This window comes from Geotrypetes seraphini, chromosome 15 (assembly GCF_902459505.1).
Source record: "Geotrypetes seraphini chromosome 15, aGeoSer1.1, whole genome shotgun sequence".
Taxonomy (NCBI): domain Eukaryota; kingdom Metazoa; phylum Chordata; class Amphibia; order Gymnophiona; family Dermophiidae; genus Geotrypetes; species Geotrypetes seraphini.
This window is the reverse complement of record NC_047098.1, coordinates 60,849,326-60,875,731: the sequence shown is the minus strand read 5'-3', so window position 1 is coordinate 60,875,731 and position 26,406 is coordinate 60,849,326. Positions and strand designations below refer to the sequence as shown.

Below are 26,406 nucleotides of genomic sequence, written 5' to 3'. Positions count from 1 at the left end.
TTTGCTGCGCTGGGACTCGCTACTGTGGCTTTGTAAAAGGAGCCCAGTATGACTTGGCTCCAAAATAATTACAGTTGCTAACCTTCATTTTTCACCAATTTATTATGTACATCTGTCAGCCCACTGTTGGGAGATGCAGCAGAGGGAGATTTGGGGAATTTGCCTACACTGTATGTTCATAGTAAAACATTTGTGCCTTACTAGTCACACATACCATCTTTTGATGATGTTAATTTAATTTAAACATCTATAGACCATTTTCCAGATGGAAAATCTGCCCAATGTGATGTTAGAACTTTCTAGGGCAGGGGTAGGCAATTCCGGTCCTCGAGAGCCGGAGTCAGGTCAAGTTTTCAGGATCTCCACAATGAATATGTATGAGATGGATTTGCTTGCACTGCCTCCTTGAGATGCAAATCTATCTCATGCATATTTATTGTGGATATCCTGAAAACCTGATCTGGCTCCGGCTCTAGAGGACCAGAATTGCCTACCCCTGTTCTAGGAAAAGAAAGGGTAATATTCTGCAATTATGCTGCTGAAGTTAGAGAAAGAAAATACCAGACATGACCAAAATAGAACTCATTTCAAATCAGGTATTCTTTCTTCCACATGAAGCACACCCTTCCCATAAAAGCCTAAATAAATGTTTAAACTCACCCTTCTTGTGTTTTCCAGAACCTTTTGATCTGGCTTTCCATAGTTAGGTGGATTGGCGTAAGGGTCATAGCCGAGCTTAGCAAGCATTGGCGCAATTATGGGCATATCTCGTAAAACATCCAAGGGTATCTTCCCAACCCACTTGGACAAAGCTTCCACATTGACCGGCTTGATGACTTGATCAGTAGACCTTTCCACCCTGAAAAAAAAGTGGTGTAAGTACCTATAGTTTGATCATTTTGTAACCATGCTTTATCCATGCAGACATACCAAGAAACTACCACAGGAGTGCTGGATAAACATATCCAAAAAGCATAATTTATAGATCAGATTTTCTCTGCCTGTTCAAATGCTGTTCATATCTGTGGTCTGAAATAAGCCAAAACAAGAAATAAAAAACATCTGTATGAACAATTAGAGGTCCATAATCCCTTGATTACAACATCAAAGATAAATCAAGCTCATGCATAAGATAATGTGACCCTATCCAGCAATGAATATTTTAGCTTATAAACACACACAAAAAATCAGTACTTATTTTTGCTGTACCAGTCTCCGGGTAAATATCACATTACAGTTATTCATTTCTTCTGTTTTAAAAACAGGGCAGCAGTAAAATCAGAATGAAGAGGGGAGAAGTATATATCAATGCAATTTTTTTTGCACATGGCCACCAATGTAGATATTTGTGGCCAGAAAAAAACCCATTAGCTCCTTACAGTTTCTCTTTCCAACCTAGCCTACTGCTGCTATCTGGTTTTCCATTCTCTTGCTCCCTGCTCAATTTTTTTAAACTGTTTTTTTTTTGTTTTTTTTTTACATTTTAACCAAGCAGATTTCTCGTGCTGCTTTGGGCCAATGGCTTTGTCTGTATCAAAGGTACAGAAATCACAAGGGTGCAAAGAACTACCACCTATGGTACCAAAAAGTCAAGAATGAATGAAACTATGTTCGAAAAAAGGAGGCCTTAAAGCAGAGGTTATCAAGCCACATTAGGGGGGGGGGGGTGTTAATCGCTGGCCACTGTGATATAAACTCCGACATTCATAGAATTCCTATGAGCATCAGAGTGTTTACTGCAGTGGCCGGCAATAAAAAAACCTTAACGTGGCTTGACAAAAGGGGGCCTAAACATAAAGGACTAGATTCAGTAAATGACACTCAAATTTTGGCACCAAAAAAATGCACGCTCAGAACTATTCTATATATTGTACTCTGAGCTAGGCATCATTTACTGAATAGCTCTTAGTGCTGGGATCCTTACCCCCAACTGAAACCTGGTGTATATCTTCACTTGTACATTAGGGGGCAGATTCTATAAATGACATCTCAATTTTAGGCAGCGGTAGGAGTCCTACTGTTGTCTAACCAGCCAATCAGAAGGCAAATTTAAAAAAAAAACAACCCAAAACACACCCTTAAGGAAGGCCACCTACATTGTAAGCGTCTGTCGTGGGTGCAGGGAGATGCGTTGGGAGACTTAAGCATGGGTATGTTTTCACACAGACGTGGCCTTGAGCGGCCCAATTCTGGCCTACATTTCAAATAGATGTGGCCACTCAGCTGATCGTGGCAAGGGACTATCCCTGCCGAAATCAGCTGAGCGGCAGCGGCCGGTATCCCCATGAGAATATCTGTGGCAGGAGGGATGCCCACTCCCTCCTGCCAGCAGGCTCCCCCCAAACAAGAACCCCCAATTTATGATATTCCTAAACCCCCTACCCCAGCACCCCCCAGTTCCCAACCCATCCGACCCACCCACGATACCTTTTGTAACCATGGGATGCCTACTCCCTTGAGCTGGCAGACCCACCTCTTCACAATTGCAGGCCTTCCCTGTACATTCTGGGTGCACTAGGGAGGGGCCTAAGGCTCTGATTGGCCCAGGCACATAAGGTCCCCTCCCATAGGAGGTGCCTTGGGCATCTGGGCCAACTGGAATGTTAGGCCTCCTTCCCAGTGTATTCTGGGATGCACTAGGAGTAGCCTAAGACTTTGACTGGCCAGATACCCAAGGCCCTGGGATGGGGGGTTGGGGTCTAGAAAGTGCTGGGGTGGGGGTGGGGTCATTGATTAGGGGGGGTCTTGCTGACAGGAGGGAGTGGGCATCCCTCTTGCCTATTGGTGTTGGGGGAGTTTGTTTCGGGGCTTCTGGCAGGACGGAGTGGGCATCCTTCCTGCTGTGGATAGTCTGGGAGGGGATTTGGGGCTTCTGGCAGGAGGGAGTTGGCATCTCTCCTGCTGTGGACATTCTCAGGGGGGAGAGCATGTTCCCTGCCACAGCCGCTGCCATTCAGTCGATTTCAGCTGATAGAAATGCAATTCTCTAACCGGCACCTCTGACATGGGCATTGGTTAGAGCATTAAGGTGGTTAAGCGTCTGTCCTTTAGGACAGATGCAATTCTGTATAGGATGCTTTTGTGCGATTCTCAGATGCTACTTAGGCAGCTGCTGAGGCCAGTGTCCTATTCAGAATTTGCCCCTAGGTGCAGATCCCCCATATTCTACAATATTGTGTGCATCTTTAGTAAATAACCATGACCCACCTATGGCCACACACCCTTTTTAACTGCATGCTAAGATTTGTGTGTGCAATTGTACTTTTTTTTTATTATTATTTGAAAATCTTTATTGTCAAGTCAAAAATTTACAGAGAGCAACAGCCACAATTTCCTGCATACAAAACATGAAATGAAGAAGACAGGTAATGCATTTTTTGGTTTACAAAATTATAACACAATCCTCTTTTCGAACAGTAACACCATAACAAATACAACCCTACTCTATTTTTCTGAGCAGTGCATAGCATCCCCTCCCAATCTGCCACCACCACCCCCGGCCCTCTCTCCTTTTTATTTTTTTTTTTTGCTTACCTAAACCAAGTTTCTAGTAAGACCAACAGGCTACAAACTAAATCAACCAACAAAGAATAGTGTCCCAGTCTATAAAGGCCCAGGTTTGTTCCTGATGTTGTAAGGATGTCAATCTTTCCATGTCTACCAAAAGTCTTAAATGTTGTTTACATGCCAATAGTGGAGGAGATAAGGGTTGTTTCCAATGACACATTTAGCTGCTGCTAGTACCAATCGCTTTGCCTTCTATTGCCACTTCACTCGCAAGTCATTATGAAGTCTCAATAAGCAAATTTGAGGTGTCAAACCAATGAAGTCCGATAACATTTTAGACAGTGTCACCCCCACCTGCAACCAACAGTTATATTAAAGAGCAAGACCACCTGCACATTTCAGAAACTGATAGAAATACTTTCTTCGACCATACAGGGATATAATGCCATTGTGTTATCACCTTGTAGACATTTTCTTGAACTAACATACATAGAGATGATTTCTTAATTTCCAAAAAGATCTTAGACCATTCTGTGTAGTAAAAAATCCCACCTCAAGTCCAGTTCTCATGTCTTAAACAGAGGTTTAGTGGCTTCAAGCCCTATAGCAAGGAAAAGGGTCTTGGCATCCTTCCAAAAGTAAGCCACATATTTTCTCAGTGCTCTAGGAGTAAAAGGCTTTCATTCAACCACTCCTGGGAAGAGAGAAAGTGGCACAGTTGAAGATAAGGAAATTAATCCACTGCATACCAGAAGAGTAGCAATCCTGCAGTTTTTGAAAATCCCCTAGGAGGGGACGTGGCTTGACGAACATGGTGACCGGACGCACTTTGTGAGCTCTCTCCTCCGACAGCACCTATACAAATAATCAGACAGCCCTATTTCTTTGATTTTCCGGAGTAAATCATCCTTGGATAACAGTGATCACACAGATATCATTATCCAAACCCGGCAAACTGGATCCTCATTCTTCTCCTTTACCAAGCAGTAAGAGACTTAAAACACGACCCGGGATCACCCAATAAAATGGCACCAAAAACACTTGATTCTCAAATTGAACTACTGATATTGGATATAAGAGAATTTAAAGGCATATTGAACAAACAGGTTGAGGAGACAATTGATACGCACCGAAATCAAAACGCTAAACTCACAGTTCACCGACGCCAGACATCGTATAGATGCACATAAGGTAGTAACTAAAACTCAATCCCGGAGCATTACACGTGCTCTCAGCCAGGAGCAGACAATACACCAGTTACAGACGGATTTTGAAGATCTAGCCAATAGAAGCCGCCACAACAAGGTTCGTATTTTTGGCTTGCCTGAAAATTCAGAGGGATCCGATGCTATTGCCTTCTTGACTGACCTCATCCCATCTCTGCTTGGCCTAACGCTCACCGCACCACTTGAGATTGAAAGGGCACACAGAGTTCCATCTAGGCCTCTTACTAACCAGAATTCGCCAAGGTCCATTGTCGCAAAAATCTTGCAATACCAACACACTCTGGTGATCCTGACTACAATGGAAACCAAAAAACACCTCCTCTACCAAGGTCAGAAAATTCTCTTTGTACCGGATCTGACAAAATCGATGGCAGCCAGAAGGAAAATCTTCCTGCAACAGCGACTAGATTTAAAAGAAATCGGAGCGAGATTCGGCCTACTATATCTCGCAAGGGTGAAGATTACCTAAAACAATAAGACCCTTACATAGTCTGATCCAACCGAACTATGAAAATTCATCGATTCTATTAAAACGCAATGATACAATACTCTTTAGATCAATGCTATAATCCTTTTTATGGAAATGTCAGTAGAAATTGCTGAACACAACTCTTCTACTGAAATGCTGTCCCGAGGTGAGCCCGAATGTTAGTCCAGATAGTGTGGTTAAAGCATCTGTTTTCTTTTTCGGTTCAAGGTGACGTATTGGGTAGGTTATCTGATTTTAACGTTTTGATAGGCTCTCTGTTTGTGTTTGTTTTAGGCTTAATGGTAGGTAACCAATCAGAGTTGGAGTAGCGTGAAACAGGGGTGTGGCTTTGTATTAAGTTTCCCACGACGTCTACAGTGGTCAGAGCAGCCATTATTTGCCAGCAGTTATGTAGGAGATAGCGGTTTGGAATCCTCTGTGAAGTGTTTTATAATTATATAAACAGTTTTTGAATACACATTAGCGGATGTTCTCCTCGGTAAGCGCTGATCATTTTTATTCTTTTTATTATTTAAAGCCTGTATTAGTCAAATATTAACGGCACTTCAAGTTTAGCCAGTTTTTATGCCGTGTAAGATCTTTCATATTATTTAGCGATAGTGGCCTATTCAGAAAGGATGTTTCTCTCGGTAGGAGTTTTAGAGAGTTTTATATGGCTGTTAGGTATTTTAAAACACTTTTGCATTGTGCCTTTATGGTAATTAATGTTGGTATAAGAAAGTATACAGGCTAACTTCTTTGTCAGGTTAGTTGTGGCGATTGCCAGTATTGAGGATAAATTGTCAGCTACTGCCCCTAATGCTAAGTCGGATTGTTAACCCCTATTCCATGAATACAGTTTGCACTCTATACTAATGAGCAAGCCATGTTTGATTTGAGGGCTTATTGGTTAATTCCCCTTTTGTTTTCTTTTCATTCTTTTATTTTATTTCGTATTGCTGTTAAGCTGTAGTTTTTGCTTTCACTTGCTCCAGTTAGAAGTTTCATGGGTGTATATATTAATTGAGTGTTAATAATTTGTATTTTGCTTGCTGTAGCATTTTGACTGCAATGGTACAGGCAGATTGTGATAGTTCCAAGTTTTGCTTTTTGGATTGATTCTCTGAAAAAGCGTGGCGAAACGGGCCCGTCAGAATCACCAATATGAAATAGATGGCCTTGGAATCATCAATATGAGATAAGTGGCCTTGGCAGCTGCCATTGAAAAAATGTTTTTTATATACAGAAAAAGTGTTAAATTAGTATATATTAAAAAAACATTAAAAACATTTTTTTTTTAAATAAAAACCAACTTTTGCACAGCTGAAGAATTATAATTTTGGACACCCATAATATAGAGTTTGCATATTTTAAAAAATATTTTAAAAAATTTCATGGAAGTGGTGGAGGATGGCTGCTTTGGCTATTCCAGCTGACTTGTATATATATCAACAACTTATCTGAGATCCTTCCTCTTAAACTCTTGGGGTTGATTTATTGAATCAACATAAAATTTACTTTTTTTAATTATTTTTATGGCCTTTTGTTAATTTATAAGATCCATTTTTGGTTTTGTACTTTTACCTTGGATTGTGGTATCTAAAATTATTTGGGGGTTGTTGGGTTTAATAAATCCTGCCCTATGTGTGCAGTTTTATTCACATACAGGAGGGGAGAGCAAGTTTAGCCAAGGGTCTCAGGGCGCTGGTCTTTGACCAGAGGGCTGCCGCGTGAGCGGACTGCTGGGCATGATGGACCACTGGTCTGACCCAGCAGTGGCACTTCTTAAGTTCTTATGATATAGCTTTGAAAATTGTCCTAGGAAAGGGGATAGGAATTGATATATCATCTTCTTATTTTGTACCTGGGGCAGTGGAGAGTTAAGTGACTTGGGAACCGAACCTAGCTCCCCAGGATCTGAGGCTGCTGCACGAACTATTAGGCTATTCCTCTATTCCCAAGTATTTAAAATACAGGAGACAAACCCCACTCTTCTACAAAGAGCGCAATGGTGCGCCCGCACCTGGAGTACTGTGTTCAATACTGGTCGCCGTACCTCAAAAAGGACATGGCGGTACTCGAGGGAGTGCAGAGGAGGGCGACTAAACTGATAAAAGGTATGGAAAATTTCTCTTACGCTGACAGGTTAAAAACACTGGGGCTGTTCTCTCTGGAGAAGAGGAGGCTTAGAGGGGACATGATAGAAACCTTCAAAATCCTAAAGGGCATAGAGAAAGTGAATAAGAACAGATTCTTCAAACTGTGGGGAGCCACAAGCACTAGGGGTCACTCGGAGAAATTGAAAGGGGACAGGTTTAGAACAAATGCTAGGAAGTTCTTTTTTACCCAGAGGGTGGTGGACACATGGAACAAGCTTCCGGAGGAGGTGATAAGCCAGAACTCTGTACAGGGGTTCAAGGAAGGTTTGGATAGGTTCCTGGAGGATAAGGGGATAGAGGGGTACAGATAGAACTTGAGGTAGGTTATAGAAGTGGCCAGTAACCACTTCACAGGTCGCAGACCTGATGGGCCGCCGCGGGAGCGGACCGCTGGGCAGGATGGACCTCTGGTCTGACCGAGTGGAGGCAACTTCTTATGTTCTTATGTTCTAAAGCCGCGCTAGTGGCTGCTGAGCGATATAAAGGGCTTTGGGGCTGTTGCCGCGTGGCAGCTGTTAGGACGACTTTGTAGAAGAGGGGGAAACTGCATTTTAAAAAAGAAAACCCCTTCAAAAATAAAAAAGTAAATGTCAAATTTAACCCAATATCCTCTTCCTATTTCAAAGTATCATCTGAGTCTCTAGTACCTCTCTGTTGGACAAAATCCTGCTCTATTCTACCAGTTTCACGTCTAGAAAGCATAATCAAAACCATTGAGACATCATATTGTCCAAGTTTAAATGAAGCCGAACACAAAACTGACGTCTGGGCTTTTGAGTTAATTAAAACCTTGTTTAAGCAAAGCAAACACTTTTTTCTCTGCATACGAGTGGCACCAGAAAAATTGTGAAATAAAATGCAGCCTTCTTTTCCCGAGTGAGCGCCATTTACCATGCCCTTATGCAGCTCAGCTAAAAATATAACTCCTGACGTAGGTCCAGTCTTCTGCTCAGTTTGCTAAAGATGACTCAGCTACAAGCTGGAACTTTAGATTTCTATCACATTGTGGAACATTCAATTTATTATTGATCCCACAAACTTCAGCAAATGTGAGCAGTGACAGTGGTCACTTAGAAACATAGAAACATAGAAAAAAGTAGCAGAAAAGGGCTACCAAGTCTGCCCATTCCAAGTATCCCCTCCCCTGAATTTACTCCCTTAAAGATCCCACGTGAGTATCCCATTTTCTCTTAAAATCCGTCACGCTGCTGGCCTTTATCACCTGGAGTGGGAGTCTGTTCCAATGATCCACTACTCTTTCGGTGAAGAAGTACTTCCTGGAGTCGCCATGAAACTTCCCTCCCCTGATCTTCAGCGGATGCCCTCTGGTGGTCGAGGGTCCTATGAGCCAGAAGATATCATCTTCTGACTCGATGCGTCCCGTGATGTACTTATATGTTTCGATCATATCTCCCCGTTCAACTCCTTCAGGTAATTGTTATACTTTTAGCCTATTGGAAAGCACTTCATTTTGATATTGCACTTAATAATTTAAGTGCATAAGCAACAGCCTTACTAACATCTTGTTCAATTGCTCCTTCTTCAGTAAGATTATCCCCAAAAAGACTCAATTGGACTTAAGTTCACTTTTTACACAGCTGGAATTTGATCTTGCGTTTTTCAAGCTCTGTATAGCATTTAGTAAAACTTGGGGATCCTTTTATCAAGCTGCGGTAGGGGGTTTAACGCGCGTAATACCGTGCGTTAAACCGCCTACCGTGCTAGCCGCTAATGCCTGCATTGAGCAGGCGTTAGTTTTTTTAGCTGGCCACGGGGGTTAGCGCTTGATGAAATGTCCAACGGGCTAACCCCGCTAGCGCGGCTTGATAAAAAGACCCCTTAATATCTTAACACTAATTCAGAGGTAAAAATTAGACAAAAAGAGTTGTTCTGGCAGGAAATTCACTTACATGGCATACAAATGTAAGGGCGGTAAGGAAAACGACCTTCTAAGTAAGAAGTTTCAAGGAACAAGATGCAACTGGTTCAAAGACAGGCTTCACGAGAATAGAAAAAAACCACATTGAGATTCCAAGCAACGGGTGAAATAGGCCTTTCATGAATTGAATTATCAAGTGATGCACAAATAAAAGCTTATTGTTGAGAAGTGAGTAGAACGCACTATTAAAAAAGAGAAGAACTCTAACAGAGTTGGTCTTTAGGCCAAAATTTGATAAATGTAGAAAGTAATCCAATGTTGAAGGAAGTGGGCAAGTGATGGGTTCTAGAGAGCATGCAATGCACACCAGGAAGAGAATTCTGTCCCTTAAAGTGGTAACAGTGCTGAGTGGAAAGTTTTCTATAACAGCAGATTCAAAAGACAATATGAGTTTACTTATTTGGAGAAAGAAACTACTCTGAGTGAGTAATGTTGGAAACTGTGGCAGTTTCCACGTTTTCTTGGCTGTAAGTTCTAGGAAGAATGGAAACCAAATCTGGCAGAGAGGCGCAATTAGAATCATGGTTCCCCAATCCTGGTGAAGTTTGAGTAGAGTTTCCCCAATGAGAGGGATCGGAGGAAATGTGAACAAGTAGGGTAGGAGGGTTAACCAGACAGGCTATTCAAAATTTTTCCTTCATCAAGTATTTGTTTAGTCCTTGGAAGTTTAAAATGGGTCGAAGGCTTTTGGTCTTTTTTGATAACAGGAAATATTTTTTTTTATTGATTTTTAAATGGTTTACATATCGTTACATATATAATTCAGTAAGACAAAGAAAATCAAACAAACATTAACATATAATCATCGGAAAATCACGTAAAATGCCCATCAAAAGAACAATTGCAAAGATCAGTTCCTAGAAAAATGAATTAACAAATAACTGCGTTTTTAATAGTTTTCTGAAATTACCTTTGTCATAACATTTTTGTAATTGACCGACAAGTGAGTTCCACAGTTTGACCCCCGCACAGCAAAGACCATTTTACTGGTCTCAGCATATTTTGGATTAGCATTTGTTTTTAATAACGCTGAATTCTCAGAACGCAGAGACCTAGATGGTAAATAGTTTGACATCTTACTTTTAAACAATTCAGGTATGGTTCCATACTAGAATTGAGGGCAAATCATTATTGCTTTATATTGAGATCTTAAAACAACAGGCAGCCAATACAATTGTTGAAGATAGGGCAAGATGTGATCGTATTTAGATACGCCTGTTATCAATCTTGCTGCTGTGTTCTGCACAACTCACAATGCCCTGCATCTTGTCTTAGTTATTCCAAGATACAGGACATTGCAATAGTCAAGTCTAGATAATACCATTGCCTGAACTACTGTGCAGAAATCGTAAGAAGACAACATTGGCTTTGCGTGATGCAATAAGTGTAGAGACTTAAGCCTTTAAGGCGGAGAAGGATCAGAAGGAATGCCATATGATTCTTCTGCTGACAAGTCTGGGAGTGGTTGTCTGAATGGTAGGATATGTCTGAGTCAAACTCCTCAAAATACTCCCTCCTAGATGAAATCAGGGAGTGTGTGTCGAGAAGAGCATAGAGGCAGGGGTCGATGTTCTGACCCAGGTGATAACTCCTCTGCAAAAGATTACTCATACATGAAACAAGTCCACACCAACCCAATGTTGAGCAGCGGTATGTGACCTCATCCTCAATCGACACCTTGATGTAACCTCAGGATGGACTGAGGCAGGCATGGAAGCCTTTAAAGCCTGTGAAGACTGCAACTGCAGTAGCACTGAAAGCTCTTGTTTGAGCATAGACCAGATCTCTTCCTGAAGAGTCAGTATCTGTACCAGAAGAGACATCTGTATGGAAGCAGTCTGTGGTGCCAGTTGTCTGTGCATGGGAGACTGCAATGTTGAGACATGCCTGGGAGGAGACATGATCTGTAGCACTGGAGATCGATCCATGGTGTGTCGTCGCTGTCTATGCATTGAAGAGGTGGACGCCTGAGATGATGTCATGCCATACCTTGAAGGGGAGGAAGGGTTACGCTTCTTAGCTTTCTTACATGAAATGTCTCCTGATGTATGAGGCATGAATAAGGACAAAGAGAGTCTTGTCTCTGCAGAGAACCCAATGTTTGATGATGCAGTATCAGTGCACATGGTGTTAATACCAATACTGGTGTGTTAATGCAGGTTGAGCATCAGATCCCAAATCTCCTGCCCGCTGGATGTCAATGCCAAAAAGTTAATTACACTGAATTTGTTGGGCTTTGAGTGACCTATTTTGCATACACAGACAGAGTTCACAACATATGTCTTGATGCTCAGGACCTAGACACTAAACACACTGAAATGGTTCAATTACATTGAGTACATTTCTTGAAGCCGTTCAGCACCCTCTTTGATATGGAGGGGAAAATGGCCTTTGCAAAGTTATAAGAACATAAAAACAGCCTTACTGGGTCAGACCAATGGTCCATCTAGCTCAGGATACCGTCTTCACGGTGGCCAATCTGGATCACAAGTACCTGGCAAAACCTAAATTATAGAAACATTCCATGGTACTGATCCAGGATAAGCAGTGGCTTCCCTCCATCTGTCTCAATAGCAGATTATGGACTTTTCCTTCAGGTACTTGATCCAAACCTCTTTTAAAACCAACTATATTAACTATTCTTACCACGCTCTCTGGCAATGTGTTCCAGAGCGTAACTATTCTCTAAGTGAAAAATATTTCCCTGTAACTTCATTGCGTTTCCCCCAGTCTTTGTTATTTTTGATGGAGTAAAAATTTTTATTTTTTTTTTTTTTTTAAGGCTCGATGGCCCAGGGAGCTCTGAAAAACGTTGACGCTTTCTGGGTCAAAAAAGGGCCTCGAAGTGGCCCAAATGCCAAAAATGGAAAAATTAATAGAATTTAAACAAACTCAATGAAAACACCAGAAAACAATAAAAATAAAGAATTATGAAGAAAAGAACAATAAAATAGGAAGACACACACACACAAAAAGGACTTCAGTTTGATGCACTGAGGAGATACCAAAGACACAGCTTCCAAGCTCTTCAGAAACTTAACTGTTGGTCCCGTGTGCCAACATCGGGCAGGAAGGCACCTACATGTGGGCACTGCCTAAAAATTTAAAGTGATAGTGCACTTGGCAGTGTTCATACCAGGATCTGTGGCTGATGTTACTCGCATGTGAGATTATTATGCCCGTTTTTCTTCGGAGAAAAATAGTTATTGAAATATATTCCATGTTTATGTACTGAACTGTTTTTTCTCTTTCATGATCAAGTCAAGGTCTAGCTCTGATGACAGATGAGCTGGAAAGCCTTTTCATTACTGAGTTCCTCCTTGCCTTAAAAAAGAGTTTTACTACCCACAAGCGAGTGTTTAGGTGCCAAATGAAAGGCTACTCACACAGCACATGTTAACCATCTGTCACAAGGCCCATTTATTCTTACAACTCCTGTAGCAGATAGAATATGCTGCTGTGTATAAATGACTCTTGTAAAATATATCAGGGTAATTTTCTATAACAAATGTGGAAAAAAAGAATTTCACCCTGTACTTTATTAAGTATTATCAAGGAGGAAAAGACTTAAAAAAATGTTTCAGGAGGACACAGATAATGTTTTTTTGGCAATGTCATGTCAAGGCATTTCTGAGTTCTCTCCCTCCTCTATAACCTTTAAATACTGTGGAATACTGAAGAAGAGTAAAGACAGTAGGCGGTGCCCATGGTGTTAAAGGGGCCCAGGGGGCCCATTTCATCCTAGGTATGCCATTGGAGCACAGATAATATATAAAAAAATAATAATAAAATCGCCCCTCCAAACCAAGAACATGTTGGCCTACAAATCACATTCTATGCCAAGAGTTTTGATTAGGAAGACAAGAAAGTATTGACGTCAACAACAGAACTGCCTGTGAAACATTTCCTGCAGGTAATTCCACAATTCACATTTGTAATCAAACTCATCTTATAGTCTGCCCAGTCTTACAAACTGGTATCTTGAAAGACCCAAGTCTTTTTTTTCTGGTAGTGCTGTTAAAAATCTGGGTCTATTCAAGCTGCTTTTTTCCCTATGGCTCCATTGCATCTACCACTGTCCTAGATCTCTCTTCACATCCTGGCTGAGTTCACATATAACACTAGAGATTTCTATTCCACCATTACCTTGCGGTTCAAGGCGGATTACAAAAGAGTATTAGATGATCTCTGATTACAAAAGAGTAATAGAAGATCTCTGGTTATTTTTAGAGAGGGTAAAAAGAGGGTCAGGTTGATTTGGGGATCAGGAAGAAGATGGGGGAAGGGAGGTACTTGTGGTGTTAAGACTTTGTCAGGGATTTCTTGAAGAGTATAGTCTTTATTTCTTTTCTGAACGTCTTGTAGTCTGGGGTTGTTATCAGTAGATTGAGATTTGGTTGTCTAGTTTTGCTGCTTGGGTGGACAGGAGGCCTTTCAAATTGGGTTGGAAGTATGTATGCTCTGGCAGCCTGCATGTTCTGAGATTGAACATTATATAAGAGGAAAATCTGTCTGGCTAAGGGGAAGAGGTGTGGTGCAGTGGTTGGGGTTGTGCTCCTTGTGACCTAACTACTTGCATACATAGAGCTATTCTATGGGAATATCCAACAAGTAGTGTGAAGGGTGCAACTTCAGGTGGCCCCCTACCACTGAACGACCCTGGGCATTTTATCAGGCTCAGTCAATGTGGCTACACTCCTGCTGTCATGATTATTTTGAAAGCAAATTAGTAATTCAGATCATTCTTTTGTGCCAAGAGGGAGGGTAGATTGATGTTTATTTCATTTATAGTAAACAATTACTGAGTGCAGGGGGGGGGAAGGAGGGAGGAAGATAGGGAAGCAATCACAGAGGTAAATATTCAACTGGCAGCAGTCAATGATTTATTTGCTACCACTGCCTTTATGCCTGGATATTTAATGCAAGGATGCATTTTGTTGCCCTACTTGTTTAATTTTTATGGTGAAGCTATTTTCAGAAAAACAAATTTGGAAGAAAAGAGTGTTGTTTTTAAAGTTGGCGATCAAGATTTAAACAACCTGGGTTGTGCAGATGAGACAATGCTCATTGCCAGTAGTAAAGAAGACATGTCACTCGTACCTACTGAGAAAAGTTAAAGCCTAAAGTCATAACATGGGATTAGAACTGAATATAAAATAAAACAAAGATTATAAACATGGAAAATGATGAAGATTTTGAGCTTGAAGGTGATGGAATAGAAGTTGTAAAGAGTTTTAGTCTTTCGGGCTCTTTGGTAAACAAGGAAGCAACTAGAAGGGAAGAAATACTCCGCAGAATAGCAATTGGTTGCTCTAAAAAAAAGGCTCTTAATATTTAAAGGCAAGGAAATAACAATTAAAACGAAGATCAGACTCGTCCACACACTCATTTTCTCAGTGGTCAATTATAGATGCAAAAGCTAGACATTAGAGAAAATGACTCATTTGAACTCTGGTGCTGGAGATGGATTCTATGCAAGCCATGGACCGCCAGGAAAACTAACAAATCAATTTTGGAAGAGATCATACTAGATATGTCATTTGAAGCCCACATGATGAAGTTACAACTATCTTATTTTGGTCACACTCTTAGAGAGAGATCACTGGAGTAAGACATCTTGTCTGGGAAGACTGAAGGAACTAGGCAGAGAGGGAGACCTTCAACTAGGTGGTTTGACATGTTGACAACTACTATGGGGACCTCATCAGACTTGCACTTGACCGACTTCTTTTTGGATCTTTAACTCATCAAGTCACTAGGACTCAAATTTGAGTCAATGGCATCTAACACATACACACATTTAATGCTGGGCCATGTCCAGGCACTGGCATTGACTATCTGGGTATGTGTGAGTAGACAGCAACTATTTGGTTCAGGGTCACTGCAGTGCCCCCTAAGCTGACCCACTTCTCTGCTGGGATATTCAGACCTTAACTGGAGGATGAAGATAGAACTGTATTTTTTGCAGTCTGACTTGACCACTAAGCTTATCCAGTTAAGAGCTAGATACCAGCGTTTAACTGGATAAGTGCGGACTCTGCCCCCAGACTGCCAACATAGGTGGTTATTCGGCAGTACTACCAGGTTAAGTGCCTCTGATAATCCCTACACAGGCAATTTAACCAGGCAGGAGCCTCTTCTGCCCACTTAAATGATTGACTATCTACCCCTTAATGTTTATAAGCTAAATCCAAACATAAAAAAAAACCTCTCTGAATAAAACTTGTTGCTGTAGGAAATCTTTTCAAGGTTGTCATTTAAAATCTTTTTATCCAAGACACTTCATGTTACTTGGAATTCTGTGCTAAGGAAAATGTGGAGGCAATAAAAGCTACTTAAGCATTAATGATTTTAGGAGCAATACCAAATATAAATGCAGTGCCAATGCAGGAAAACAAAAAACAGCCAAATGTGAGGGGGAAAAATTAAAAAGGAGAAAGAAATTGCACTTACTTTGACAGTGATACACCACCTGCTTTTCCAATCATTTCCTCATGATGCAACACTGCGTTGTTCCAAGAAATGCCAAGGAACTTCAAGAGAGTCCTCATCCACTGTTCAGGATGCAACACCAGCTGCTCGTAATGTACCAGCATGCATCTTTCATAGCCAGCCTCCATGCACTGGTTGTACATTGTTTCTATGGCACGGTTCCATTTGGTCAAACAATCTCTGTAGCTATTCAAGTCAAACCCAGCAATGGTCACTTTTCTGGATATCATGGAATGAACTGAGGCACGGCCATCACGAACCATGAAAAGAAATTTGGCATTGGGGAAAATTTTGGCAAGGTAAGTTAAGGACTTTAGAGCAAAAGGATCTTTATTGCATAAGTAAGGAGCAGGCTCCCCATGTTTGACAATGATTTCCAGTAAAAAGGCCTGCATGGCTGAATCAAGAACTTCATCTGTGACTCCAGCTTCTTCTAGTCGGATTTTTTCCTTGCTCGACTTGGCCCACATCTGTTTGACTGCTAGTATCCGAGGGATTACCCTAGTTTCTTCTCCACAACGAATATCTGGATGAGCATCTAGCATAGCCCGCATGAGGGTGGTGCCACTTCTAGGTACCCCTCCAATAAATATTAAAGGCATGTCTTTGTGGTACGCGAAGGTTGCATTTGCTCTTATATCAAGTCCAGTCCTTAATGTTGTTTTTGCACTCTCTGTCCTGATAGGCTGACTGCGTTCTTCTATCCTATGGTGGCATTCCATGGCATGTTGCCCCAAATAAAATACCGTCACTGAACTGATAACCAGACATGCAAGTAATAAGTTCTGCTTCAGTTTTCCTATCATTTTGGACACAGTAGTCAGGTTTACAATGCAAACTGTTATGGTAGTCACACTTTTGCTTAGATATCCAAGCTGGAGAGACTAACTCATCAACATCTAGAGAAGGGGGGAAAAAAAAAAGAGAGATTATGTTATGTACTTTTATAATGAAATACGAGGCATTTTCTAGATGATTTACAAGAGAGTTGCAGCACTTACCGATAATGAATATGCTAGGAGCTACCATGTGAAAATGCAAAGCAAAATCATTCATAGCTCAGGCCACAAACATTCCAATATACTGTCACTCCCACACACTAGCTTATAACATTAATTCCCACCCATTTTGTCGGTTCATAGACAAAACCGCGGAAGACAAAACCGCGCGCCAACAACTGAGCGCAAGAAGGAGGCGCGCACCGAAGAAAATAACAGTTTTTAGGGGCTCCGACGGGGGGTTTTGTTGGGGAGCCCCCCCACTTTACTTAATACAGATCGCGGCGGCGTTGTGGGTGGTTTGGGGGGTTGTAACCCCCCTCATTATACTGTAAACTTAACTTTTTCCCTGTTTTTAGGGAAAAAGTGAAGTTTTCAGTAAAATGTGGGGGGTTACAATCCCCCAAACCCCCCACAACGCGGCGCGATCTGTATAAAGTAAAGTGGGGGGCTTCCCCCACACACACACCCCTGTCAGAGCCCCTAAAAACAGTTATTTTCTTCGGCGCGCGCACCTTTGTCTTCCACGGTTTTGACCTGACACCATTTTGTCTTATCCATTTATTGAAGCCAAAGAGGTAGATTTTTATTATCACAGTTTGGATGGTAATTAGGAGCACATATAAATATAGAGAAACCGAGTTCAAATTTCCACTTCAGAGAGACAAAATAAAAGATTTTGGATTCCCTTCCTCAACAGTTCTTGGCTTTTCCAATGCATGCAATGTTCACAGTTTTATAACAATTGCATCAATGGTGTGTACTTTAATGTTTTAATCCAATAGTTGGGGAATATGTCTAGTGCCGGGCAGACTTCTACAGTTTGCACCTTGAAAATGGCAAGAATATACTGTATATGTTATATTGCATCATACACTGCAAGTTTATCTCATTAGGCAGACTGAATGGACCATGCAGGTCTTTATCTGCCATCATCTACTATGTTAATATGGGGCTCATGTCTAGCAGGGCTGAAGGGTTGAAGTTGAGATTTGGGAAAAGGTTAAAACGGTTAGGGCTCTTTAGCTTGGAAAAGAGATGGTTGAGGGGAGATATGATTGAAGTCTACAAAATCCTGAATGATATAGAACGGGTACAAGTGAATTGATTTTTTTTTCTCCATCAATTATAAAGACTAGGGGACACTCAATGAAGTTACAGGGAAATACTTTTAAAATCAATAGGAGGAAATATTTTTTCATTCAAAAAATAGTTACCGCTCTGGAATTCATTGCCAGAGAATGTGGTAACAGCAGTTAACACAGATGGGTTTTAAAAAAGGTTTGAACAAGTTCCTGGAGGAAAAGTCCATCTAAGAACATAAGAACTGCCACACTGGGACAGAGCAAAAGTCCATCAAGTCCAGCTTGCTATTTCCAACAATGGCCAACCCAGGTCCCAAGTACCTAGCCAGATCTCAAGTAGTAAAATAGATTTTAAGGTGCTTATCCTAGGAAAAAGAAGGATTTCCCCAAGCCATCTGAATAATAACCTATGGACTTCTCTTTTATGAAATTTTCCAAATCTTTTTTAAACCTTGCTAATTTAACTGATTTCACCACATTTTCTAGCAGCAAATTCCAGAGTTTAATTACATGTTGTGTGAAGAAATATTTTCTCTAGTATGTTTTAAATCTACTACTTAGTAGCTTCATCGCATTGCCCACAAGTTCTAGACTGCCTTAGTGAAGACACTAAAGAAACAAGCTTTTTTCACTTTTTCCCCTCTAGTCCTCAATCTGAACTTAATAGTTTAAACAGTAAGCTGAATACCAAGGGGAGCTGGTTCAAATCCCATGACACTCCTTGTAATCTTGGACAAGTCACTTAACTCTCCATTGGTTCAGGCACATATTCAGATCATGAGTCCTCCAGAACAGAAAAATATGTATTATACCTGAATGTACATTGTTTCAATAGCTCTTGGGCTTGCAGGTGGGAGATAACCACTTAGATGCCTATTCTAGGCCCACTGTGGTATATTAAAAGTTATAAAACAAATAAATACAAAAGCCTCCAAATATTCGTGATCAGATTTATACATATTGCAGCACCTAAGCTGTAAAATTTAAGAGGACCCCTTGATTAAGTAGGGTAAAATTATGTCTTACCTGATAATTTTTTTTCCTTTTGTTGGCTATACCAGTCTGAATGTGTTATTTTCTCCTACCAGCAGATGGAGGGGAATAACAACTACATGTTCAGAACAGTGTAGTCTAAACAACAAGGAATTTAGGTTTAATAATTTCCATTAAAAACTGATGTGTAAGGTTCCTTGTAATATCAGGCGCAGGGCAGGATTAACCAATAGGCCAAGTAGGCACGTGCCTAGGGCTCGAAATAGTCAGGGGGGCCCGATAAAGGAGGGCATCAACATTGTTTTTTCCAAACGGCGATGGGCCCCTCCAGCAATGCAGCGCCCCCCCCCTCCCAATCGATGGAAATAAGACAAGCAAGCAATGCGGATAAGAAAGGCAACGGGAACTGTAATTGTGCAAGCGGTGCTTCTTGCCCAAAGCTTCCCTCTGACGCAGCTTCCTGTTTCTGCCTAGGCGCATGGTGGGGTGGGGCGGGGCAGGGGGCCCAGTGTACTTGTGTGCCTAGGGGCCCTCGACGAATTAATCTTGCCCTGATCAGGCCCTAAGCTGTAGCTTGTCTACATTGTACCTAAATCTAGCCATGTATATTATATTATATATATTTTATTGCAAACCTTTAAATCACACAGGATATAAACAGCATTGGCCACAAAGAACATGCCAAATGGGATAGAACAATCCATACTTTCTCAAAGATGTCTTAAAAGCTGAACTGGTGAAGAAAATTCTTTGCTGCTGTTGTACTAGTTGCATATATTAGCCACTTCTGACATTTTTGGAAAAGTGGAATAAACTTTAGTAGACTGTAGTAAATGGATTTGAAACCAAAAAGGTTCCTTCTTCAGATGTAAATTTGAGAAATTCAGTCACAGTACAGGAGATTTCATGCTGGCCTAATACGATGTATCAAAATTATGAAAAATTCAGGAGACTTTAGGTGAGCATGACATCAGATGACTGGGTGGGCAAATGCAGCTCTCACCAATGACTTTACTCACTGTAAATCATGTCTGATAATTGACTTAATTACAGCTAATTGCACTGTAATCATTCTGGCAACCTATTCCATTTTATGTTACAGGAGTTCAGCAATGGAAGCCTTTCAGAAAGATGTGAATCACTCATTTGTATCAAGAAAAGAATGGAAAATGTCCCTTTGTTTATGGTGACTTTCTTCCAAATGTCTTGTTCACTTACAAAACAGAAAAAGATTAGCATCTTAATGCAAGAAAACAAATAACTCTATGGGACATTCAGGGACTCGGTCAATGATTCACCTGAATGCAAATGTCAGAATCTAAGCAACTCAGGACTTTCTGTCTTTGCTAATCTTTCATCCTTGGCATTATAACTAGTTAAGCATGATGCCTTTTGTACGTGCATTTTTCATCTTGTCTGTTTTCATATTTAAATATCAAAGAAAGATCATCCATTAAAAGAAGAAGCTGTCAACTGAGTAAAATATATCAGTAAACTAGGAAGAGAAAATGACTTAATACAGAAACAGACAAATGAAGGCAGATAAAGATCATACGGCCTAACCTGTCTGCCCATCCATGCTATCTACTGTCCCTTCTTTTCACTTACAGATCCTATATACTTGTCGCATGCTTGTTTGAATTCAGATATAGTTTTTGTTTTTATCAAATCCACCACTCTCTTTCTGTAAAGTGCTTACTCGTGATACTCTTGATTCTGTGTCCCTTTTCACCTTTATCCACCTCTATCATTCCAGAACTTCCTTTCAATTTATGCCACGTAGATATTACAACATCTGTACCATACTCGTATCTCCTCTCTCCTGCCTTTCTTCCAAAGTAGACATATTGAGATCTTTAAGTCTGTCTCCATATGCTTTATATAACAATAATAATAACAACTTTATTCTTGTATACCGCATTACCATGGAAGTTCTATGCGGTTAACAGATGAAGAGACGGTACATTTACAGCGAAGTTACAATTTCGTTAATGCTGCATTTACATAATAGACTATACATTTTCAGTCATGTTACATTTACATTTACATATAAGACCATAGTTCCTCCTTTTTAACTTCTATACCAGAAGAGAGTTCATTTAAAGCTTTTCCACGTCTCTTAGGCGGGCTTTTACAAAGGTAGACTGCCAAGCAGCACATGCTTGTTAAATGCTGAGCTGCCCATAGGAATAGAATGAGTGACTTGGCAGCACACCTTTGTTATTAAAAAAAACCCCAATAAAAACCCTTAGTAATTTGGTATAGATGCTTTAGAATTCTTCACTTCTCAGAATTTTAACATAGGTTTAGTGCCATAATTTTATTAAAGCAAGGTGAATGCAATAAGGCAGTCTGAATCAGAAGTTTATGTACCTATAGAATCCCGAGTGGTATAGAACAGGTAAAAGTGAATTGTTTTTTTACCCTTTCAAAAAGTACAAAGGCTAGGGAAAGTTACAGTACATAATACTTTTAAAATATATTTATTTATTTAAAAAATTTGTCAACCGCCTATTCCTAAGCACCATTACAAAAGTAACATACATAAGGTGAAACAAACACGACTTATACACATACCTTAAAATACAAATGAATAGTTACACTTCTCCCTCTGTATTCGTTGTGATAGGGGATTAACAGAACCGCAATTACAGAAAAACCGCAAATAACTTTTTCATATGTTATTTGCTGTTTTCTATTAAAAACCATTGTGAATATAGTGCAACCGCGAATAACATGGTGGGAGACCTGGTCTGTTCCTGAAGGAGATGCAAAACATGATGAAGAAAGTGCTGGGAATCGGCGATTTTCTCTGTAAACGCTTGGAATCGGCGATTTCTCTATGCGAGCTGATGTCATTTGGGGGAAGGAGCCAGCAAGCTAAAAAACGTGAATAATCGAAACCGCGAATGCTGAAATCGTTAATATGGAGGGAGAAGTGTACATCTTAAAACCAAGATTTCATAAATCCTCACTGAATCATTCCTCTTAAAACCAGCATTAAACAACATATAATTTATTGAAAAGCTTCTAGAAATAATGTAGTTTTAAGTATTTTTTTTAACATCTGAATATCAGAAAAAAGCCCTCAGTGGTCCAGTTAATTGGTTTCACAGCGTTATTCCCATGATGGAATTAGCAGAAGTTCTTGTGCTCTCATAATGCATTTTTGAGAAGTCATAAGAACATAAGAAGTTGCCTCCACTGGGTCAGACCAGAGGTCCATCCTGCCCAGCGGTCCGCTCCCGCGGCGGCCCATCAGGTCCGCGACCTGTGAAGTGGTTACTGACCAATTCAATAACCTACCTCAAGTTCTATCTGTACCCCTCTATCCCCTTATCCTCCAGGAACCTATCCAAACCTTTCTTGAACCCCTGTACAGAGTTCTGGCTTATAAGTCCGTCAATGACAAACGTTCTGAACGTGAACTCGCAGGCCTTGAGCATGCTCAGATGCTCAAGGCCCAACAGACGAGGAGTCCGATTTTCTAGAGTTCCCAGATGAGGATAAGAAGCGGCGGGGGGGTGCCCAATTGTGTCGGGGGGGGATGTCGGATCGTGTCGGGGGCGTGCCCAATCGTGTCGGGGAGGGTCGGATCGTGTCGGGTGGGGTGCCCAATCGTGTCGGGGGGGGTCGGATCGTGGAAGGGGGGGGGGTGCCGGTTCGAGGCAGGGGGGGATGCCTGATCGCAGGTGGGGGCCTTCGAGGGGAGCAATGCCGGTTCTCGGGGGGGGGGGGAACGCATCAAAGCGAGTTTCCATTATTTCCTATGGGGATACTCGCTTTGATAAAACGATCATTTTGGATTACGAGCATGCTCCTGGAACGGATTATACTCGTAATCCAAGGTACTACTGTAATTGGAAAAGACCCATGTCATGCAGCTGGACAGGAAAGTTATTCCAAAGCTCAGTAATTTTAAAGTAAAGAGATTTCCCTAATTTTCAAATATAGATAACGCCTTTTAACGAGGGGAAAGGTAATTTAAGCTTTTGGATAGATTTGGTAATATCAGGTCTCACAGAGATCCAGAATAGAGGAATTAAAGGAGGAAGAGTGCCATGCAAGATCTTAAATGTTAGGCAGGCACATTTAAAGTAAACCCTAGAGATTACTGGGAGCTAGTGAAATTTTAACAAAAGCGGGGAAACATTATCATATTTGCTTTTTGCAAAGATCAACCTAGCTGCAGTATCCTGGATCTGTTGAAGTCTTTGAAGACTTTTCTTGGTTAGACTTAGATAGACCGAATTACAATAATCCAACCTCGAAAGAATGATTGATTGTACAAGGACAGCAAAATGTTGTTGGTGGAAGCAGGATCTCACTTTCATCAGCATAAAGAAGCTTTTTTTTTTTTTACCAGAGAATTAAGATGGTCATTGAATAAAAGTGTTGAGTCTATAATGACACCCAAAACTTTACTTGAGAATTCGATCTGCAGAGAAGATCCAGATGGCAATGAAATGAACAAAGGTAGTTGATCAGGTTTTGGGCCAAGCCACAGTAGTTTGGTTTTGGACTCATTCAGCTTCATTTGCACAGTAAAGGCCCAAGACTGAAGTTTCATTATGCATGCTATTATATTCTCAGCGAGGTTTGTGAGATTCGAATCTATTAGACGCAATTTGGCAAGTCTTTTCTTACATGAACTCAAGTAAATGATGTTACAATAATCAAGGGTGTGTAAAATGGTAGATTGTACTAATATCCTAAAGGAAGCTGAATGAAAGAAATTTTTGATGGTTCTAAGTTTCCACAAAATTGCAAAACATTTTTTGATCATTTGATCAGTATGGTTCTCTACAGATAAATGACAATCTAGTGTTACACCCAAGATTTTAATTTTATTAGCTATTTCAGTTTTGACCATTGAGTTGGATAGTGGTCTCTGTGAGTTTGTCATTGGGACTAGCTAAAAAAAACCCTTGTTTTCCAGATTGAGTTTAACTTTGGACTCCACCATCCTTTTACTAAGCCGCGTTAGGGCTTTAACGCAGGAAATAGTGAGCGTTAAGATTGCCGCCCACACTAGACCTTAACGCCAGCATTGAGCTGGCGATAGTTCTAGAAGCCTAGCACGCGGTGTAGCACACAGTAGTTTCCTGTGTGCGCTAAAAAAAACGCTTGCGCAGCTTAGTAAAAGGAGCCCTTAAACTTGAAACCTGTAACGCATATAAGTACATTGTAGGCTTTAATCACTTTGGGTGTCCTGAAAACCAGACTTATCTTAGTGGTCCTTGAGGACATTAAAAGATTTTTCTCAGTATGTACCCAAAGGGGAAATGTTATTAACATTCATTGACTCACACTATTCTTTTTAAATCTCTTGCTTTTTAAAGCAAATGCTGCAATAAAAAAAACATACTGTCTAACATTAAAATATGCCTTTGTGCTCAGGATAATAATCATATTTATTATTTCCATAGCAACATGCACAAGGTCACTTCAACATTTGAAAATCAATGCTATCTTTCCACCACCATCACCATGTCTGTCCATGAATGAATATGCAAAGAAGCAGAAAAGCTCAGGACTGGGTTATACTGTTCTCATACCTGCGTCAGCCAAAGCTGTAAATGTTTTTTTCAAGCTCCATCGCAAACAGAAATGTGCAGGTCATTTTTAACAAGCTCCTTCGTCCACGCAGCACAAGAGATTTGAGAGAAAAAAAACTCTTTAACATAAGACTTAGTAGCTAAAGACAGGTTATACACCCTCTCCAAGGTAGGGAGAACGAGAGGGCACTCTCTAAAGTTAAAAGGGGATAGATTCCGTACGAACGTAAGGAAGTTTTTCTTCACCCAGAGAGTGGTAGAGAAATGGAACGCTGTTATAGGGGGAAACACCCTCCAGGGATTCAAGACAAAGTTGGACAGGTTCCTGCTGAACCGGAATGTACACAGGTAGGGCTGGTCTTGGTTGGAGCGCTGGTCTTTGACCTAGGGGCCGTCATGTGAGCGGACTGCTGGGCATGATGGACCTCTGGTCTGACCCAACAGAGGCACTACTTATGTTCTTATGATGTGAGGCAGGAGGTTTTAGCTCCCAGCAGCTAGTTAAGAAATATATTGTTAGTCTAATAAAAAAAGGTATCAGGGGAGGAATTTTATAAGCAAGGCCTATTTAAAATTTTTTTTAAAAAAGCACCTTTTAAAAACAAAATAAAAGACAACACACATATATGCTAGGAATGATAAAGAAGGGGATCACGAATAGATCGGAGAAGGTTATCATGCCGCTGTACTGGGACATGGTGCGCCCTTACCTGGAGTACTGCATCCAGCACTGGTCGCCGTACATGAAGAAGGACACGGTTATACTCGAAAGGGTCCAGAGAAGAGCCACTAAGATGGTCAAGGGGTTGGAGGAGCTGCCGTACAGCGAAAGATTAGAGAAACTGGGCCTCTTTGCCCTCGAACAGAGGAGATTGAGAGGGGACATGATCGAAACATTCAAGATAATGAAGGGAATAGACTTAGTAGATAAAGACAGGTTGTTCACCCTTTCCAAGGTAGGGAGAACGAGAGGGCACTCTCTAAAGTTGAAAGGGGATAGATTCTGTACGAACGTAAGGAAATTCTTCACCCAGAGTGGGAAATTCTTCCCAGGTGGGAAACTGTAACGCTCTTATAGGGGAAAACATCCTCCAGGGATTCAAGACGAAGTTAGACAAGTTCCTGCTGAACAAGAACGTATGTTAGTAGGGATAGTCTCAGTTAGGGTGCTGGTCCTTGACTAGAGGACTGCCGCGTGAGCAGACTGTTGGGCATGATAGACCACTGGTCTGACCCAGCAGCGACAATTCTTATGTTCTTTATGAAAAAGGCTCCCCAAATAAGCCCCTATAGCTTACAAATGCTCTCACACAACGTTATACCTGCTCCAAGTAGCTGCAACTTGGTTCATGGATTGTGTAAAGATACAGTACATGCATATTTTATAAAATCTGCATCCTTTGCAACTTCATCCCAATTATGTGCCTCCAAGAATGCCTATGATTACTTCTCATTTTGCATGCACACACATTTTTGAAAATTTAATTTAAAAATATACATTCAATTGTATTTATTATACATAAGAATAACATAACATAATAACAGATATCTATACCGCATAACTATATTTACTCATAGCATAAGATTATGCTATGAGTAAATACAGAGATAATGCAATACGCAAGAATTAGCTAGCTACAAATTTAGAAAAAAAAAAAGTTTTCTGTAATGTTTATAAAATATTGATCTGGTCAGTAATGGGCGGAATTCTTTATCGAATTGAGCTGCTTGTTAGGAAAGACAATTCCCATGATATTTCTTATTTTTACAGCCCTTAACAGAAGGGAACATAAATAGGGCATGGGATTGTCTACTGTTCCCGTGAATCATAGTAACAAATCTATCAACAAGGCAAAAAAATAAAATGAGGAAAAAAATACTTATGCAAGAAATGATCAACCATATGCCACTGAAGGGATCCACCTAGGAAACTGAAGGGGGTGGAAAAGGGAAAAGAGGGCTGAGAGTAACTCAACCAAT

At 40.7% G+C, this 26,406-nt stretch overlaps 1 protein-coding gene across 4 annotated transcripts in view; it reads right to left on the bottom strand.

Moving 5' to 3' along the window:
- The window catches only part of TPST1 (tyrosylprotein sulfotransferase 1), a 78,176-nt gene that overhangs the window by 37,157 nt on the left and 14,613 nt on the right, over window positions 1-26,406 (bottom strand). For all 4 annotated transcript variants that reach the window (XR_004537144.1, XR_004537143.1, XM_033922724.1 and 1 more), the window contains exons 2-3: window positions 15,754-16,691; window positions 661-859 (exon numbers count right to left, since the gene is read on the bottom strand). Coding sequence is in view for 2 of the 4 variants with exons in the window: in XM_033922724.1 (XP_033778615.1) it covers window positions 661-859; window positions 15,754-16,598 (1,044 nt within the window). In the remaining 2 variants the exon portion in view is untranslated. The remainder of the gene's footprint in view (window positions 1-660; window positions 860-15,753; window positions 16,692-26,406) is intronic.